This window comes from Schistocerca cancellata, chromosome 3 (genome assembly GCF_023864275.1).
Source record: "Schistocerca cancellata isolate TAMUIC-IGC-003103 chromosome 3, iqSchCanc2.1, whole genome shotgun sequence".
Lineage (NCBI taxonomy): Eukaryota > Metazoa > Arthropoda > Insecta > Orthoptera > Acrididae > Schistocerca > Schistocerca cancellata.
The window spans coordinates 576,064,228-576,081,881 of record NC_064628.1 but is presented as its reverse complement, the minus strand read 5'-3'; the positions used below and the strand labels follow the sequence as shown (position 1 = coordinate 576,081,881).

General features: G+C 39.5%; 1 protein-coding gene across 3 annotated transcripts in view; it reads left to right on the top strand.

Moving 5' to 3' along the window:
* Positions 1-17,654, top strand: part of LOC126175426 (tetratricopeptide repeat protein 17) — a 310,821-nt gene that overhangs the window by 196,674 nt on the left and 96,493 nt on the right. For 2 of the 3 annotated variants that reach the window (XR_007535560.1, XM_049922224.1), the window contains exon 10: positions 8,317-8,539. Coding sequence is in view for 2 of the 3 variants with exons in the window: in XM_049922224.1 (XP_049778181.1) it covers positions 8,317-8,539 (223 nt within the window). In the remaining variant the exon portion in view is untranslated. Of the gene's footprint in view, positions 1-8,316; positions 8,540-8,662; positions 8,708-17,654 lie in introns of all 3 variants that reach the window. The other variant, XM_049922225.1, reaches the window with a different exon arrangement.

Genomic DNA, 17,654 nt, shown 5'->3' with positions numbered 1-17,654 from the left:
CTTTTATTACCTGGTATCAATTGATGGAAATTAAAAACGTTCATAAATATTATAACACTTCCACAAACATAGTCTGGTGTGTTGGTTGTGCCTTACATTTAAAACTATGGTGTTTTGCATTAATTTAGACACTAGTTATATATGGAAAAATGTTCTGCATGTTCAGTAAGGGCCTCAACTCTCAGGCCTTTTGTTCAAAATCAAAGGTGCAGGCTTTAAAACTTGTGTTTGAGTTCTATTTTGTTAGACATCAGGCCCATGGTACCTTTGCCTCACTAGCCTCCTGGTCTCCCCCTCCACTGCATGGTTTTGTATGATCTACATGCTCATTTTACCACAAATAAGTGGTACAAAGAGACATTGGGACACCATGAGTGTGTGCAAAACATACACTCCTGGAAATGGAAAAAAGAACACATTGACACCGGTGTGTCAGACCCACCATACTTGCTCCGGACACTGCGAGAGGGCTGTACAAGCAATGATCACACGCACGGCACAGCGGACACACCAGGAACCGTGGTGTTGGCCGTCGAATAGCGCTAGCTGCGCAGCATTTGTGCACCGCCGCCGTCAGTGTCAGCCAGTTTGCCGTGGCATACGGAGCTCCATCGCAGTCTTTAACACTGGTAGCATGCCGCGACAGCGTGGACGTGAACTGTATGTGCAGTTGACGGACTTTGAGCGAGGGCGTATAGTGGGCATGCGGGAGGCCGGGTGGACGTACCGCCGAATTGCTCAACACGTGGGGCGTGAGGTCTCCACAGTACATCGATGTTGTCGCCAGTGATCAGCGGAAGGTGCACGTGCCCGTCGACCTGGGCCCGGACCGCAGCGACGCACGGATGCACGCCAAGACCGTAGGATCCTACGCAGTGCCGTAGGGGACTGCACCGCCACTTCCCAGCAAATTAGGGACACTGTTGCTCCTGGGGTATCGGCAAGGACCATTCGCAACCGTCTCCATGAAGCTGGGCTACGGTCCCGCACACCGTTAGGCCGTCTTCCGCTCACGCCCCAACATCGTGCAGCCCGCCTCCAGTGGTGTCGCGACAGGCGTGAATAGAGGGACGAATGGAGACGTGTCGTCTTCAGCGATGAGAGTCGCTTCTGCCTTGGTGCCAATGATGGTCGTATGCGTGTTTGGCGCCGTGCAGGTGAGCGCCACAATCAGGACTGCATACGACCGAGGCACACAGGGCCAACACCCGGCATCATGGTGTGGGGAGCGATCTCCTACACTGGCCGTACACCACTGGTGATCGTCGAGGGGACACTGAATAGTGCACGGTACATCCAAACCGTCATCGAACCCATCGTTCTACCATTCCTAGACCGGCAAGAGAACTTGCTGTTCCAACAGGACAATGCACGTCTGCATGTATCCCGTGCCGCCCAACGTGCTCTAGAAGGTGTAAGTCAACTACCCTGGCCAGCAAGATCTCCGGATCTGTCCCCCATTGAGCATGTTTGGGACTGGATGAAGCGTCGTCTCACGCGGTCTGCACGTCCAGCACGAACGCTGGTCCAACTGAGGCGCCAGGTGGAAATGGCATGGCAAGCCGTTCCACAGGACTACATCCAGCATCTCTACGATCGTCTCCATGGGAGAGTAGCAGCCTGCATTGCTGCGAAAGGTGGATATACACTGTACTAGTGCCGACATTGTGCATGCTCTGTTGCCTGTGTCTATGTGCCTGTGGTTCTGTCAGTGTGATCATGTGATATATCTGACCCCAGGAATGTGTCAATAAAGTTTCCCCTTCCTGGGACAATCAATTCACGCTGTTCTTATTTCAATTTCCAGGAGTGTATATATGTAGAGAGACATAAGCTATTGTAGTTATGTCATGATTCAGAAACTTTAGAGAACTAGAATTTTCGGCTGACTGCAGAAAGATTCTGTTGCTGCCAAAGTAATTTCATGTAAGGATAATGAAGATAAGAGAAATTAGGGCTGGTTTGTAGGTATGTAGATAGTCATTTTTCCCTCATTCTATTTACAAGTGGAAGAGGAAGGAAACAAGTAGTTGTGGTATAAGGTACCCTCTGCCATTCACCGTATGGTAGGTTGTGGGCTAAGTATGTAGACATGAGATAATATCAGGGGAGGAGCAATGGCAGCTGTCCAAAAATGATAATGGTAGAAGCAGCAAAAAGAGTGTGTGAAAAAAAAAAAATGAGATGGGAGAAAACACTTCATGCAAGGTTAAAACATAAGAAGTAGAGGGGAAGAGAAAAAGACTTTAAGGCTATTATTTCAAAATAAGTCAACAGAAACAACGAAAAAATATAACACCAGGAAAATGCAAAGAAAGTGATGACAAAGGCGAAACAACTGAGGGAAGAATGAACAAGGGTGATGGAAACAAGGTGGTATTTTACAGGACAAAAAAAAAGGTATGGCTGAACAGAAACAATTAGTATGATAAATGAAACAAGCATGAAAATGAATGAAATAAAAGAATAATGGTGAAAATATTCTAGGAATCTGCAAAACCTGAAATCAGCCAATGCTGAAAAGAAGACAAGTTATACTGTGTAGAACTCTTGGGAAAGCAGGGGACTTTATGTGAGAAGAAATGGAATGGATGTTAAGTTAAATGAAAGGAAGGAAGGCACCAGGATAAAATGAACTTTGTCTTGATACGATGAATACAGCAGGAGAAGTAGGAAAGCATTTTTTACACCACTAAGAGAGACAGAGACTACAATACTGGAAAAGAGGTATTGTTAACTTACTTATTTTCAAGATAGGAAATCAGAAAGATTGGAAAAGTTATAGGGAAATTGTAGTGGTGTGCCACTGTGCAAAGATATTCAGGAAAATATTTGAAGGAAGCTAACAGAGCAGGAAAGAAAAGGTGATACATGAAAAGCCGCATGGTTTCAGACCAGAAAGATCCACAGTAGACCTATTTTTTGTGATAGTACAACTACAAGAGCACTATTATGAGTGTGGATGTATGTGATTGTAAAAGTAGTGTTTGATGGTGTGCATAGAAAGATGGTATTGGAAGTTTTAAAGAACAAAACTGTGGGTAATAAAACTATAAAGAAAAAGATTAAGCTATCCTGAACCTGAGTCATGGTTCTGTTGGAGACTCATGAGCCATGAGGCAAACTCGGCAGCAACATGATGTATTCCAAGATGCTGTGTCAGGATTTCATGACATGATCCATCTGAAATGTTACATTATTCTGTAATCTCTCAGACACTCAGTCTTTAATTGGCATATACAATTTCATTGATGTTCCTGACCTGAACGTTGTCGGTAGACATTAAAGGGTGTCCTGAATGAGGATCATTTTTAACTTCTATCCATCCATTTTTAAACCATGTGAACCATTCATAACACCGAGTATGGCTTAAACACTCATCACCATAGGCTTCCTGCATCATTTGGTGCGTCTCTGTAAAGGTTTTCTTGAGTTTCATGCAAAATTTAATTCAGTCATTTTGCTTGTCTAACTCTGCCATCTCAAAATTCACAAACTATGTGACACAACATTATATTCAATACTGCACTGAACTATAACTAACAGACATACAACAGTGAAACTTCTGGCAGCTACACTTTAAATGCAGGTGTGGGCAAGGATGCCAACCACATTTTGCTCCAATGCACGATTGGCACAAAATTATGAATGTTTCGGGATTTTTTGAATGGACCTTGCACAAGTTTGCAAAGTTATATTCTTTACGAACAGTGTGGGAATCACAAGATGGAACAGAACAAAATACACAGCAGTCAGTGAAACATTACAAGACAAACTGTTGCAGGGAATTATTGTGAGAGAATGTGAAGAGAACTGACTTACAAAGGAAAGTGATGTAAAGGGCAAAAGAATGAGAACAAAGTATAAGTATGATGATGATGATGATGATGATGATGATGATTGCCACACACAAAGAGCAACAAAGCAGAAATTCATCATCATTGCAAATTTAATATTTTCATGTAACGTAGCAGACTTATTCCCTTAGTGAGAATGGTAATTGCATTGTTGCCTAAACCTTTCTTGCAACAAAATTTGTTGCTCATCCATTACATGTAACTATCACATAAATCTTTTTCTGATCCTTTGGTATTACTTCTAAAAGAACTATAATTAATTTACATTACTATGCTTCATGTCAGAAGACTTAAATTAGTAACCTAACAGGTAGCTGAATTCATAAACTTGTTTGCATTTGTTTCTAAGATTTGTCATTCTTGGATACATTTCTTGAATTAACATAAGCCATCTCCCATAAGGAACACTGTACAGGGTGTTTCAGTTAAGCTGTTCACCTTAAGTATTTGCAGAACCGTTTAAGATGTCATAATTCTGTTTTTACTCAGATGAATTGTGAGCAAGTCCTCACTAAACAACATGTACTCTCTTTTAATTGAAATTGAAATATAGTAATTTCTGCTGGTAGTATCATAGTTGTGAAAGAGACAATTTCAACAGCACTTCACTCTTCAAAATCTTATTAGTAGATTTGGGGCAATTACAATATTTAGAATATAGAATTTCTGTTTTGAGCATGAAACCAATTGCTGTCCCACACAGAAGTTCATGATTTCATATCCAAATAAAGAAATATGTCACATTGGGTAAGAAGGAAACAGTGTGTTGCACTGCAATGGTACTGATATAGAAAATGCACAGAGGAAATGTGATTTCTAGTCTGTCTGTGTCATTCATGTTATAATATATCATTTATAAGTGTATACTTTGCGCACTTTATTATCTCTGCCTTGAAAACTAGAGATCCAAAATTGCTATATTCAGTGCTGTTTAGGGATTTTTTCCATTCCTCATGTCCACTTGCTGACTTCCTGAAATTATAAAATTAATTAATTCATATGGAAAAGACTCACTTCGATTTGATCATTTGACCATTTTGCAAATTGAAATGATAATTTGCCTGACTTGATATGGTATGAGCATTGTACATATTATGAGACAATTAAGTAAGTGAAGTGAATTCTAGTGTGCCCATGTGTGTAGTTTAAATAACCTGATCCTGATATTTTTCAGATTAATAAACAAGTTATGAGTTTATTTTGTTAATGTATGCAAAAAGAAGGATAGTTTACCTTTTAGTATAGTTGATAATGTATGCAAAAAGTATATTGTGCATTATGATTATATCTTGTGATATTTACTTTTGACGGTCATTAATTATCATTTACTTTAAGCAGTGTTGAACCGGCATTTGCAAAATGAAGTCCATGCCATTATTCAAGAATATTATGCCAAATAGGACAAACAGTTTGTAATATCATGTTTTCTGTTTGGTTAATGCATTTACACAATGTCAGGCGGTGATTAGCTTGAAAAATTAAATGTTTTTTCCACAAACCAAGAGAAAATAGATATGCTGCTTCCTTACAGAGAGTTCAGAAGAAATGCAGAGAGGACACTTTTGTTGTGCATACAAAGGTATCCCAATAGATGGTGTCCAACAGGAATGACATTTGGTGAATGTTCAAAAATTGTTATTTTAATGCCACTGGAATACTATGCAGAGAGTAAGGAGCAAGTCTGCAACAATCAGAGTGAATAAAATAGATTTTCTGGCTGCTGTTATTCATAATCCACATGTTGACTCCAAAGAACTAGCAAATGTCTCTGGAATAAGTCGGTGCAACTTTGTTCACATATTGCTCACAAATGTATGTCACTTCACCAGTAGATTAAACAGCAGGATTGCAGCAGATACATGAAATCCTGATTCTCATTTCTGATGCAGCATCAGTACAATAGGTTCTTTGAGCAAAGAATTCTCTTTACTGATAAAGCTACGTATTCAAATCATGGAAAGCTAAATGGAATAAAAATGCATTTTTGAGCCACAAAAAAAAAAAAAAAAAAAAAAAACAGCACTGGCTGTGGCAGGTTGAACATCAAGGGCAGTGGAGTGTGAACATATTTTTTTTTGGGGGATTCTAGGAGACTACACAATCAGTCCATACCTAATTTAAAAAACCTTATCAGTGTGAAGAATTTTCTGATTTGGGTATGAAATCATGAACTTCCACATAAAACAGCCATCAATTTCATATTCAAAACAGGGCAAGTCTCCGTGATATCAACAAATGAACTGTTAAGTAAAAGTCCTATTAATTTTATTCAAAAGAAGTCTAAAACTACGAGTTGTAATTTCTGGCCAGTAATTAACTACAAGAGGTGAAGATTTTTGGGACTACCAATAGATAAAAAGTACATGAAAATAACCTAACTTTCAGAACTATTAGTTCCCTCCTTGGGGAGAGAAGAGGGATAGGTTGGGGAAGCTTAAAAGGAGGGTAGGACACTCAGACCCTAGGGTGAGACACTCACCTATTGTGAGAATGAGAGGAGATAAAGATGAAGGGGGAGAATTGGAGACAGCAGGAGGTCAAGGAAGTAAATCATAAGCAAAGTACTAATTTTAGTTTGAAGATAATGTGGACAGAGGGAGAAGTAAAGATGGATTAAGAGGAGGAGAAGAATAGTGCACTTAACATTTGGTGTCCACACATCTTGTACAAATTTATTTGCTTGGTGCCGGCAGCACTTATTCAGATTACTTAGCTTGTCACCGGCCGTTCATGACATTATCAAAAGATTGTAAATTGTTACGTTTTACTAATCTCATAATTTGTTCTCATAAGTTCTCAACTCTGTTTCCCTACTTTCATAAAATTTCGAAGATATACATACATAAATAAATACAGAATTTGTTTGTTTCATATATTTGTTTATTTGCATTGTATTTGGTACTTAGTATTTCTCTTTCATAAAGATGTAATGCAACTCCACAAGACTTGCGCATTAAGTTTGGTGGTTTTTTTTTTTTGGGGGGGGGGGGGGGGGTACATGGCAGTTTCTTTGTTATCGTTTATTCGTTTTGGAAATACATATGCCTATTAGTTGGTGTTGCTTTATGTGACAGGAAAGTCTGTCAACCAGATCATGATGAGATGTACGCGATGTAGTTGCAACCTCCATGTTTTGCTCCATGCATTCATCGTAAATAATTGTATCGTCTCTTTCGTCTGCCATAAAGAAAGAGCACAAGTACTCATAAAAACAAAAAAACTTGATGACGTGTGTAACTTACTGTTACCTAAACAAAACACCAAAAGAATACAAAAGATGCTAAAGTGCTGTCGCCGGCACTGCACGATACTATGCACACAACACCACTGTGGTGTTGCTGGCCGTTGACCGCTATTTCGTGCACAACACCACAGTGGTGTCGCCGGCTGTTGACCGCTATTTTGCGCACAACACCCCTGTGCTTTTATGCACTTTTATGTGTGTCTGTTGGCAGTACTAAAGAATTCCAGAAAATAAGTACTTGCAGAAATTGTGCATCTCATAATTTGAATTTTCCTTTTGATGTGAAAACATTCTGACTGCATTGTGGCAGGCAGTGAATCTCATAAGCTTAACTTCTATGTGAAAATAAGAAAATAAGTGACAGTCAGTGGAATACCCTTTCTCTCACCAGCAAACAAAACTAAAAATTTCTACCCTACTCCCCAGACTCATAGGGCACATTTTTCTGGCAAAAAGGATGACTTTTACTCACATCAGTGGCGCACTACTCTGCTGTAAAGCATTTTGCAAAATGATTTGGTGTCGCAGGGCATTTGTTTACAGTATGTAATTGTCTGCCAAGAGATCGTATGTGGCATACAAAAGCATTACAGTCCTTTTATTGTGATATTTTGAAAACGTTCCTTTCATAGTCCAGATCTCATACCAAGTGATGTTATTTTCCTTCCTAACTAAAGGGAATTCTCACAGCAGGAAGTGCATTGTTATGCAGAATATCACACCTGAGAGACAAAAAACATATGTCGTGAATTCATCTTAAAAGTTAACTTTCGAATTTTAGGACTCACGCTGCAGGTAATTTATTGATTCTGTCAATAAGTAAATAGTATTCACCACTGTAGTATTTTTGTTGTTAGGCCAATGATCATTTTTTTCAATAAGTTTTGTGTTGTGTTCTCTAACTGGTTGCTACATAAAATATTGTTTCGTGGGGAAGGTTTTTCATCATCTTTCAGCCAAATGTATTGAACCAAGAAACACAGATTTAAAAAAAAAACATTTTTTCACATTAAAAATGTATTTGAGCATACTACCCATAACTTGCTGTTTGGAAAAATTTTCTACACCTATCATTTCCCATTACCACTGTGAATGCTTTCAGTTTTTTGTTACATATATGTTCTGAGCACCATTGTGTTGTCCTACAATTTAAAAAGGCATTGTTTCATGTTACTTTATTCCATTTTTAAAAAGTGACACAATTTTGAATTTCAGGCCATCAAAATATCTCAATTCTCTCATTGGTTTGGCTCCTGGAAGAGAACACAGCCTCCCATGGTATCCTCCCATATGTACCATAAGCAGTGTGGCACTGACTAATGATGATGGCCTTTATGCTCCTGAAATAGAGTTAAAAGATGAACTTATGAAATATGTGGACAGACATAACAGTATTGATGCAGAGGTTGGACAAAGAATTGTCACAGCCATTAAAGAGGTAAATAATGGAAACTGTCGATATGTAGTATGTAGTGCATGGTAAGACTTCTTAGAGAACCCTTTCTACAATATCTGAATACATTGTATATAGATATTTCATCTAGATATGATTGCTTTGCAGACGGGCATGTGCATGCAGTCATAAATTAATTTCCATAGATAAATGGTAAGTTCTGTTATCTCCACTCTGACATTTTTGTGTAACAAAATACATTTGGAAATCTGATTGAATGTTTTTAATAGTACAGATGAGGATAATTGTTCCTTCTACCAAATATGAACTCTGAACAGGTGTGTAGAGAGAACATATTTTAAACTAACTTTTTTCCACAAACCACGCATAATTATTATTGGTATATTATACTAAGAACTTTAAAGGCTCCGCCAAAAGTAACCTAGTTGCAGTACAAACTGGAAATTTCCCAAAAGGAGGTTAGTGAAAAGTTCGTATACACACACACACTAATGCATGGATGAAATATTCATACACTCTGAATCTTGAGAATGCTGAAACATCTGTGGCATTAATACCTTAATCACTAACAATGTCCTCTTCATCAAACGCACAAGTTTCCTACAATGTAGTGTCTACTCTTTTGGTGTGGCATCTCCATTTCATTTTGTTGATTGCTGTAATACGTCAAGACATCAAGTTTTATGTTGTTATTGATTTATCCATTAGAATTGGATTAGGCCTCTTTCTAGCAGGTAATAGATTTATAGCTTCGTGCTACAGGACTAGATTTTGCTATCCACACATATCAAACATTGTGTCACAGAAGTAGACTGTATCATGGTCTCTGCTTTTATTAGATTCTTTATGATTAAACAATGCAACCTGTACCATCATAGATTGCTGAAACAATTGAAGGTCGCTAGTGACAAGAAAATGGCACAAGCATCCCAATTTTTGGGAAATTTACTGATTATATTCAAACCTACGAATCCTCATATAGAGTAATAAAATGTGTGTGTGTGTGTGTGTGTGTGTTGGGGGGTGGGGGGACAAAAATATGGCCAGACAAATTCGCTTTTACAATCTATAATTGTTTGAAACTCAGTTAGCTCTATTTTTCCATAATGTCTGTAGGTCAACAACAACAGCCCTTTTTTATATCTATAAAATACTTGAATCAGTCCCACACTGGCAGTGAATAAACAAAATACTCTACATCCTTATGGGTTATCAGCTTAGAGATGAGATTGGATTGAGAATGTCATTACAGACAAAACCCATTAGGTCACCAATAAAAACAGGAATTTACTGTTTCTGTTTTCAGAATATACCAATTGTAAAAGACAGCATGTAACATTGGTAGCTTTCACCCTAAGATTTTTGTGAATTTTTAATAGGAGAGGAAGCAGCATCACTAAATACTAGAAACATTGAGTCGTCAACAGGAAATACGAAAAAAGGAGTACACTGTGCAAGCGACTTCCCTCTCCCTCCCTCCATTCTGCCCTCCTCCACACACGCACACACACACACACACACACACACACACACACACACTGAGCAGATGCATTGCACAAGCTGAAAACACAATGCCAGCACACTGTAGCTGGACAGGTGTGTGTGTGGGAGGGGATTAAAATAAAATAGCCTGATGAATTCAGTTTGACAATCTATAATTATTTGAAACTAATTCTCATTAAAGGATTTGCCCAAAAACTATCGAAGTCTTCATGCTTTTTAGTGTTCCTGTTCACAAACTAATGCTTCTGGTGGTCAGTGAATTGTCTCTTGCACCCCTAAATTATTTACATTCTGGCAGAACTTTCTTTACCAAATGTAATATTTCTCAGAAAATATATAGATCTCGTATTGTTTGTTTACATTGTAGGTAGTAATCATTAAAGTCAGTTACAACAGTCAAATATTCAAGCATTATAATCAGCAATAATAGATAAATCTAGCTGGCAGGAAATTAATTGACACACTGTGTTCCTCTTGAAGAATTCTTACAGAAGTACCTGATGAGAAGATTGCTTACAAAATTCAGAAATCACTTGATAGGTCTGAAAACTCGTACAGACAGAATGCAAGACATTGTTCTTAAGTTAGAAGTTAATCTAGCGTTGCATATACAGAATGTGATAAAATAACCACTACTGTAAGTAGTTACGATGTAATAGCTAATGTTCATTGCTGTCTTCAGGTTTTGTTATATAAGTATTTGGTACATGCACCAGTAGTTGACACTGAGTGTAATACAATGAAAAATAATATCTATTCTCTGGAAACTTGCCTGCCAGAGATTACCCCCCCCCCCCTCCCTCCCCCATTGTAGCAAATATTGGGGTGTCTTCCTGATTCATTCACTTATGGGGGGTGCTAGAAGAATGACTGCTTAAATACCTCTGTGCACATTCTAATTAATCTAATCATGTCTTCATTACCCATAAAGGATAGATACCTAGGAGTCCTCTCACAATGTTGATTCTTGAAACATTGTTAAGTAGGCCTTCATGGGATAGTTAGCACTTTTCTTTTTTTGTGCCAGATCAGAGTTTTCATCAGTTTTGTGATGCTTTCCCATTAGTCAAACGAACTTTCAGCCATTCTTCTTGCCCTCTGTTCTATGTGTGCAGTATCCCCCATTAGTTCTGTTTGGTATAGGTCCCACAAACTCAAGCAAAATTTTAGGCTTATTCACATGATAGTGTAGTAAGCTATCTCTTTTGCAGACTAGCAGCATTTTTCACAGATCTGACCAATGAACCAAAGTCTATCATCTGTTTTACCTATGATAGAGCCTAAGTGGTCATTTCATTTCATATCAACACAGATTGTTACACACAGAGAGTTGACAGATTCCAATTATGACTCATTGATATTGTGGTCATAGATTACCACATTTTTTGGTTTGTGAAGTACACAATTTTACATTTCTGAGCATTAGTTTGATCTCTACTTCAATTCCCACATTGTTCACATCAGTAGAAATTGGGAGCGAATCTCAAACACTCATAATATATATTTTAAAAAAAATCTTTCAAACTGTTATCCAGTTAACAGTTTGTTATAGAAAAGTGGGGCACGATTTCAATGTGTTTTCACAAAGTACCACAAAATCAGTGCTTCATAGAACCTTAACAGCTGCACATCTATAAGCAGGGAGCAACAAACCCTCATACAAATTCAAAAATGTGTGCCCTTTTATAGCATGTTTTATGGGCGCCACCTCCACTTATCATAATTAAATGATAATACTGGCATAGACCCCATGAATATGTTTATTGCTTAGCAAAATGTTTGCCCTTTTATAGAATGTTTTATGGGTGCCACCTCCACTTATCATGATGAAATGATAATACTGGCATAGACCCCATAAATATATGTTTATTGCTTAGCAGACTCAGGATTGGTGCACTCATCCACTGGCAAAGAAAAGCCAGTACAATTTTGTGCAAGAAGTGTAAATTTCTTTGCAAAATACTTGACTGTTTGTTTAATTCTACCTGATGTTAGGTAAGGATTATTCAACACATTCTTGAGAATTGTATCAAGGGGTCAGAGGAAGGTTTGTGTAACAAGTCTTGGGAACAAAATTCAGGATAAAAGATCGCTGTTGAATCCAGGAGAAAAGGTATAATGCTTATAAATTATACAGTGCAGCAATCAGTCATCCTTTTTTAGATTTTATTATGCAAATCCAGATTTTGGCTAATAGCTAGCCATTCTCAATGCACTATTTTCTATTATCAATACATGTAAGTTCTTGTTCAGGAAGTCACATAACAGTCACTGAGTGCACCCACTTTCCGAATGGAAGGTAACCTGATAAAGGTATAATGGTTTATCTTGTGTGAAATGAGATGGGGAAATATGTGAAACATATTTCTCAATCTTAAGGGTATCAAAGAAGGGGCTATTTGATATTAGGCAGCTTATCAAAACTGTCATTTTGTTACTGTAGGAAATTGCCCTCTGATCTGTACCTTAGCCCTGATGTACAACCCAAGCTACAGCATTACATACTCTAAAAATAAATTTTTTTTACAGAGAATGCTACTCTTCTTAATTGTGCTGTCTTTAACTTGATTTTTCAACAGAAAATCTTATAATTTTATTTTCATTTAATAAATATTTCAGCCTAATGTCACAAATGGTGCCATAATTAATTTTGACATATTCCCAAGTCAGCATCAGATGATCTGTTAAAAAGAAAAAGGGCAACTATTAAAATATGTGTAAACTAAATCACAAATCATATTAACCTTTATAAACTGTAGTGGTTAGTCTCTAACTCAGCAGTTGGGTTGTGGTGGTAGCTTGTTGTCAGGATATCAGCAATGGTAGCATATGCGCACAGCATTAGTAGTCAAAAGTTTTTATTGAATTTCAAGTTACAACACTCATAGCATCAACCTGTAGTGGCTACATTTCGTTGGGCATGTGTTGACAGCAGTGAGGGCAGTGATCACTGAGGCAGCAACTGGCCAGTGACCAGCTTGATGTCGGTGCAGAGTGGGATTGCTGACACAGGATGTACATCAAAGCATGTGCACTGCCTGGTGAGGCCCTGCAATTTGGTGCAGGGCATGCCTGCAGATGCAGAAGCCTGTCATGGTTCTTGTAACTGTAGACAGGCTCTAGCAGTGGAGCCCACACTTTAGAGCACTGGAGTGCAGTGACAGTTTGCCTGCACAAACATACGCAGTTGGGCATCTGCACTGCCCTGGACATAAACTGTTGTCCTCCAAGGCAAGAGTCCAACTGTGGGTGAAGTGAGCATGATGAGGCCCATCAGCTGGAAGGCATCAAGTCCCCAGGAACGGACTCAGCCCCAGTAGTCGGCTCATCAGTGATGGAGCACAAGTCTGTAATGGCTGATTACAGAGCCACGTCATCCCTTCATCTGATGTGGACGTCCCGTCGTAGTAGGTACTGCTAGACTGTGAATACTTTGGCTAGAGATGATGGGTATTTCTTCTGGTGAGGTACTTACTTCTAACCATGTACACCAAAACAAGGTGGCAGATAGTATGTGTGACAACTAAAGTGCCGTTGCTGTGATTGGCGTGCCTTTGTGCTGAATTGGTAGTACTGTGAGCAACAGCCCCTGATCAGCAGTGTAGAAACTGGCTCATGGTATTGCTGCATCAGCTGCAATGGTGTTTTGGAACCAGTATGCACCTGGAGTGGAACCTGTGGCCCATTTGCAACAGCTGTGGCATTAACACTTTTACTCAGTAGTGCCAAAAAATAGCGGAGGTGCTACAACACCTTCCTCCTACATCTCCATGTCTATTCTGCAATTCACACTTTTGTGCCTGGCAGAGGATTTGTTGAATCACTTTCAGACCGTTACCCTACCATTCCATTCTTGAGTAGCACGCAGGCAAACAAACACCTAAATCTTCCAGTGCTAGCTCTAATTTCTCTTATTTTATTACAATTATTATTTCTCTCTAATTAAGTTGGCATCAACAAAATATATTCTTTTTCAGAGAGGAAAATTGGCAATTGAAATTTTGTTTAAAGATGTCGCCACAATGAAAATGCCTTTATTTTAATTATTGCCATCCTAACTCAAGAATCATATCTCTGTACTCTCTGCACTATTTCATGATAATACAGAACAAGCTGTCTTTCTTTGAACTTTTTTGATGTCCTCAGCCAATCCTGTCTGAAACAGAGCCCATACCATGCAGTAATACTCCAGAAGAGGGCTACAGGCATAGTGTAGCAGTCTGGTAGACCTGTTGCATCTCCTAAGTATTCTGCGAATAAAACACGGTCTTTGGTTCACCTTGCACACAACATTTTCTATCGGATTATTGTTCATAATTGTTATTCCTGGGTACTTAGTTGAATTGACAGCTTTTAGACTGGACTCTTTTGTATCCATCCTCCCTGTCAATGCCATTGATAATCTGCAAAGATTGAACAAACATGGACAACAGTTTATACTGTTTATGTACTAGTCAACTTGAACCATAGCGAATCAGTGGCTGTGAACTTACTCCAAATGTCTAGCCCTCCAGCTTTCCATCTACATTTGTTTAGTAATTTCTCTGAAATCTCTACTACAACTAGCAGATTAGTGTTATCAACACCTCACTCTTGTTCACAACAGCTTAAAGCTACTTAACAGTAAGTTAGCTCAATAAACTCATCATAAAACTACACAATAGAACTTGCTGCTAGCATTTTTGGCACTTCTCCAACATGCCTCTGCCATCACGCAACAAATCACTTAAAGGTGCCATGTCTTTGGTCACATCAGTACTATATCTTACCAGTAAATAATCTGCAAAATGTCTTTAGTACTTAGAAATACTAAGAAACATCCTTTCTACCCTTATGTGAATTAAATGCTGTCATGAAGTAACAAACCTTAACTTTTTACTCTTACAAACTGAAAATGGCACTGAACAACTCAGTATCTCTTCATAAATTATCCTTAACATATCATCTTTGACAGTGCGTGGACCAACCTCATTAATATCTTATGCTCGGCATTACTTTTCTGTCTACTTGATGGCTTCTTCATCCGCTGTTTTTGCTTTCTCTCGTGGGACAACAGTTTCCCATTTGTTTTAGCAGAAAACATATCCTAACAATTGTCACACATAAAGCACTTGCAATACATTGACAGATAGTCTGACTTACTTCTCCTGGAGTAGTGCTGATCACAGACAGAATTGTTCTCAAAATGCTCATCTGGTGCCTCTGCTCCCCCAGGGCAACTTTCTGTTGCCTAGTGGCACATATTGTATGAATTAAGCCTTAGTAGGTTTGCCTGCGGTGTAACATGTGTCCCTTAATATAGATGAACCCTGCGTCAGTACTCCACAGGTGACAGCTTCCCCAGTCGAAACATTGTCCTTCCAAATATCTGTCATTCATCACACAAAGTCAGTTTTGGCATGATGTTTGGAAAACAAATCTGAACCTCAGGTTTGCGTCGCACCCTTCACCTACATTACACCAATTGTGCTTAGTGAACTGCGGCTGTGTTGTAAACAGCTCGCATCCTGTGTCAGCTGCTTGCGCTGTCTTCCACGCCCCAAGGCTGTGATCTAGTCCTCACATCACTGTAACATTTCAATCCTAAGGCACCAACTCCTCAAGATATGCAGCCCTGTGTGACTGATCATTAACTTCACAAACACATTTCCCCTTCCTTTTCCTATCCCTTCCTTACTTCTGTGGAGACAGTGCAGCCCAAGTGGTGAGAAGTCTGTGCCTTTTGGAAACAAATGCATCTGTGCCACTTCACTTCTAATCACATCCGCAACACAGTCAGACTCATTGACATCCTGTGCATTCTCCACAGTATCTGCTGCTGAAATTCTGTCTGCAATTCCACTCTGCACCACATAATAATTGACGCATGTACTTCCCTATAAATCTTCCCCAGGCTCCACAGCCTCTAAACAGTGCCCATTATCACCCACTGGTGTAGATACTAATGCGCTTGAATAACCCATCTTGCAATCCACACCCTTCTTTACCTCAGTATATCGCACACTTACTCAGTCTGGCACCACAGATAAATCAAACTCCGCAGGCTCACATGATAGCAGAGCTGACACATCTACCCTACTCTCCTGAACTTTTACAACACCAGTACTCCGCGCATCAACTAAGCTACTGACTTCCTTCTGCTTGCTTTCTTGTCCTCTTTTCCATCCTTATTTCCCTCCTTGCCTCCTTAAATTTCCTCCACTTACTTTGGAGTACCTCTGCTATGCAAAGCTATATCATAATCCACCCTCTATATTTCCTCAACAAAAAGTGCCCCATTCACTCGCATCTGCTCTAACTCACCTGCCAGAGTTAGCAATGCTTCCTTAAGGATAGCTCCCATAATGATGACAATGACATGATTAGCCCTTTATCAATTCAACAAACAAGTGACAAAGATACTTACATGCAACAATATCATAATGCTTCTTACTGTAATTTAACTATTCTCCCTAAGCAACTGCTTAACTTAAGTACTCTGCCTTAGCTGCTGTTCATAATTATTACTTTACACAGTGAAACAATGACAACTTTCTGACAAAACTCAGCTCACCACCTGAATCACTGCAACCATCACTGCACATAGTTACTAGGCAATCAGCCACACCCCTCACTCCTGATATATATTGCCCACATTAGTTAGACAAAAACTAACATTCATATTTATTCATCCATGGACACTTTCTGCATGTGTCTGCTATACACTGAACCCACAAATAAATATCTGGCAAACGATCTACTGGCTTGCCATGACATTTGCCATCAATGTAAGGCATGGCTGCAGACCAGGTTCCTGTTTCAGCTGTAATCATTGACCCGATGTGTGACACTACTTCTTCGTCCATGGATGGTGGTTGCTGCATCCACTTCTGACACCAACTGTAATGCACCACAGTGGTTGGCCTCTACTTCATCAGGGTTGCATTGTGGTGATGGGTTGTTGTAAGGATGTGTTGGCTGTCAGTAGCATATGAGAACAGCATCTGTAGTCATATATTTTATTCATTTTCAAGTTACAACATTCATAGTGTTGACCCACAGCAGCTTCATCCCCCTGGGCATGCGTTGATGGCAGTGTAGCTGACTATCTCTGGAACAGTGACTGGCCAGTGGCCAATACACTTGCCGCTTGGTGTGGCTCTACAACTCATGGAAGGGCATGTCTGCAGACATGGAAGCCTGCAATTATTCTTTTAACAGTAGATAGACTAGCAGTGGAGGCTGGTCTTGTGAATGGTGGATCACAGCACATGTATAGGGCGTTGGGTGCTCAGTCCAGGCCAGTTTTTGTCAGGGAGAAAGAACATCAAGAAAGAAGCAAAAAGGAAGAATACTGTTTTGATAAACTATAACAATGCATACAAACTGCTGCCTGGATACAAACCGCTGCCCTCGAAGGTAGGAATCCAGTTGCAGCTGAAGTGAGCCTGAGGTGGCTCACCTACAGGAAGGCACCAAGTCCCAGGGGATGGACTTGGCCCCAGCTGTGTAAAAACTGGTGGTGATATTGATGTGTCTGATGCAATGGTGTGTTGGACCCATTCTGCACCTGGCATGGTATCTGTAGCCCATTTGTGACAGCTGTGGCAGTACAGCTTGCTGCATCTTTGGCTGTTGCCTATGGCACAGCATCCAG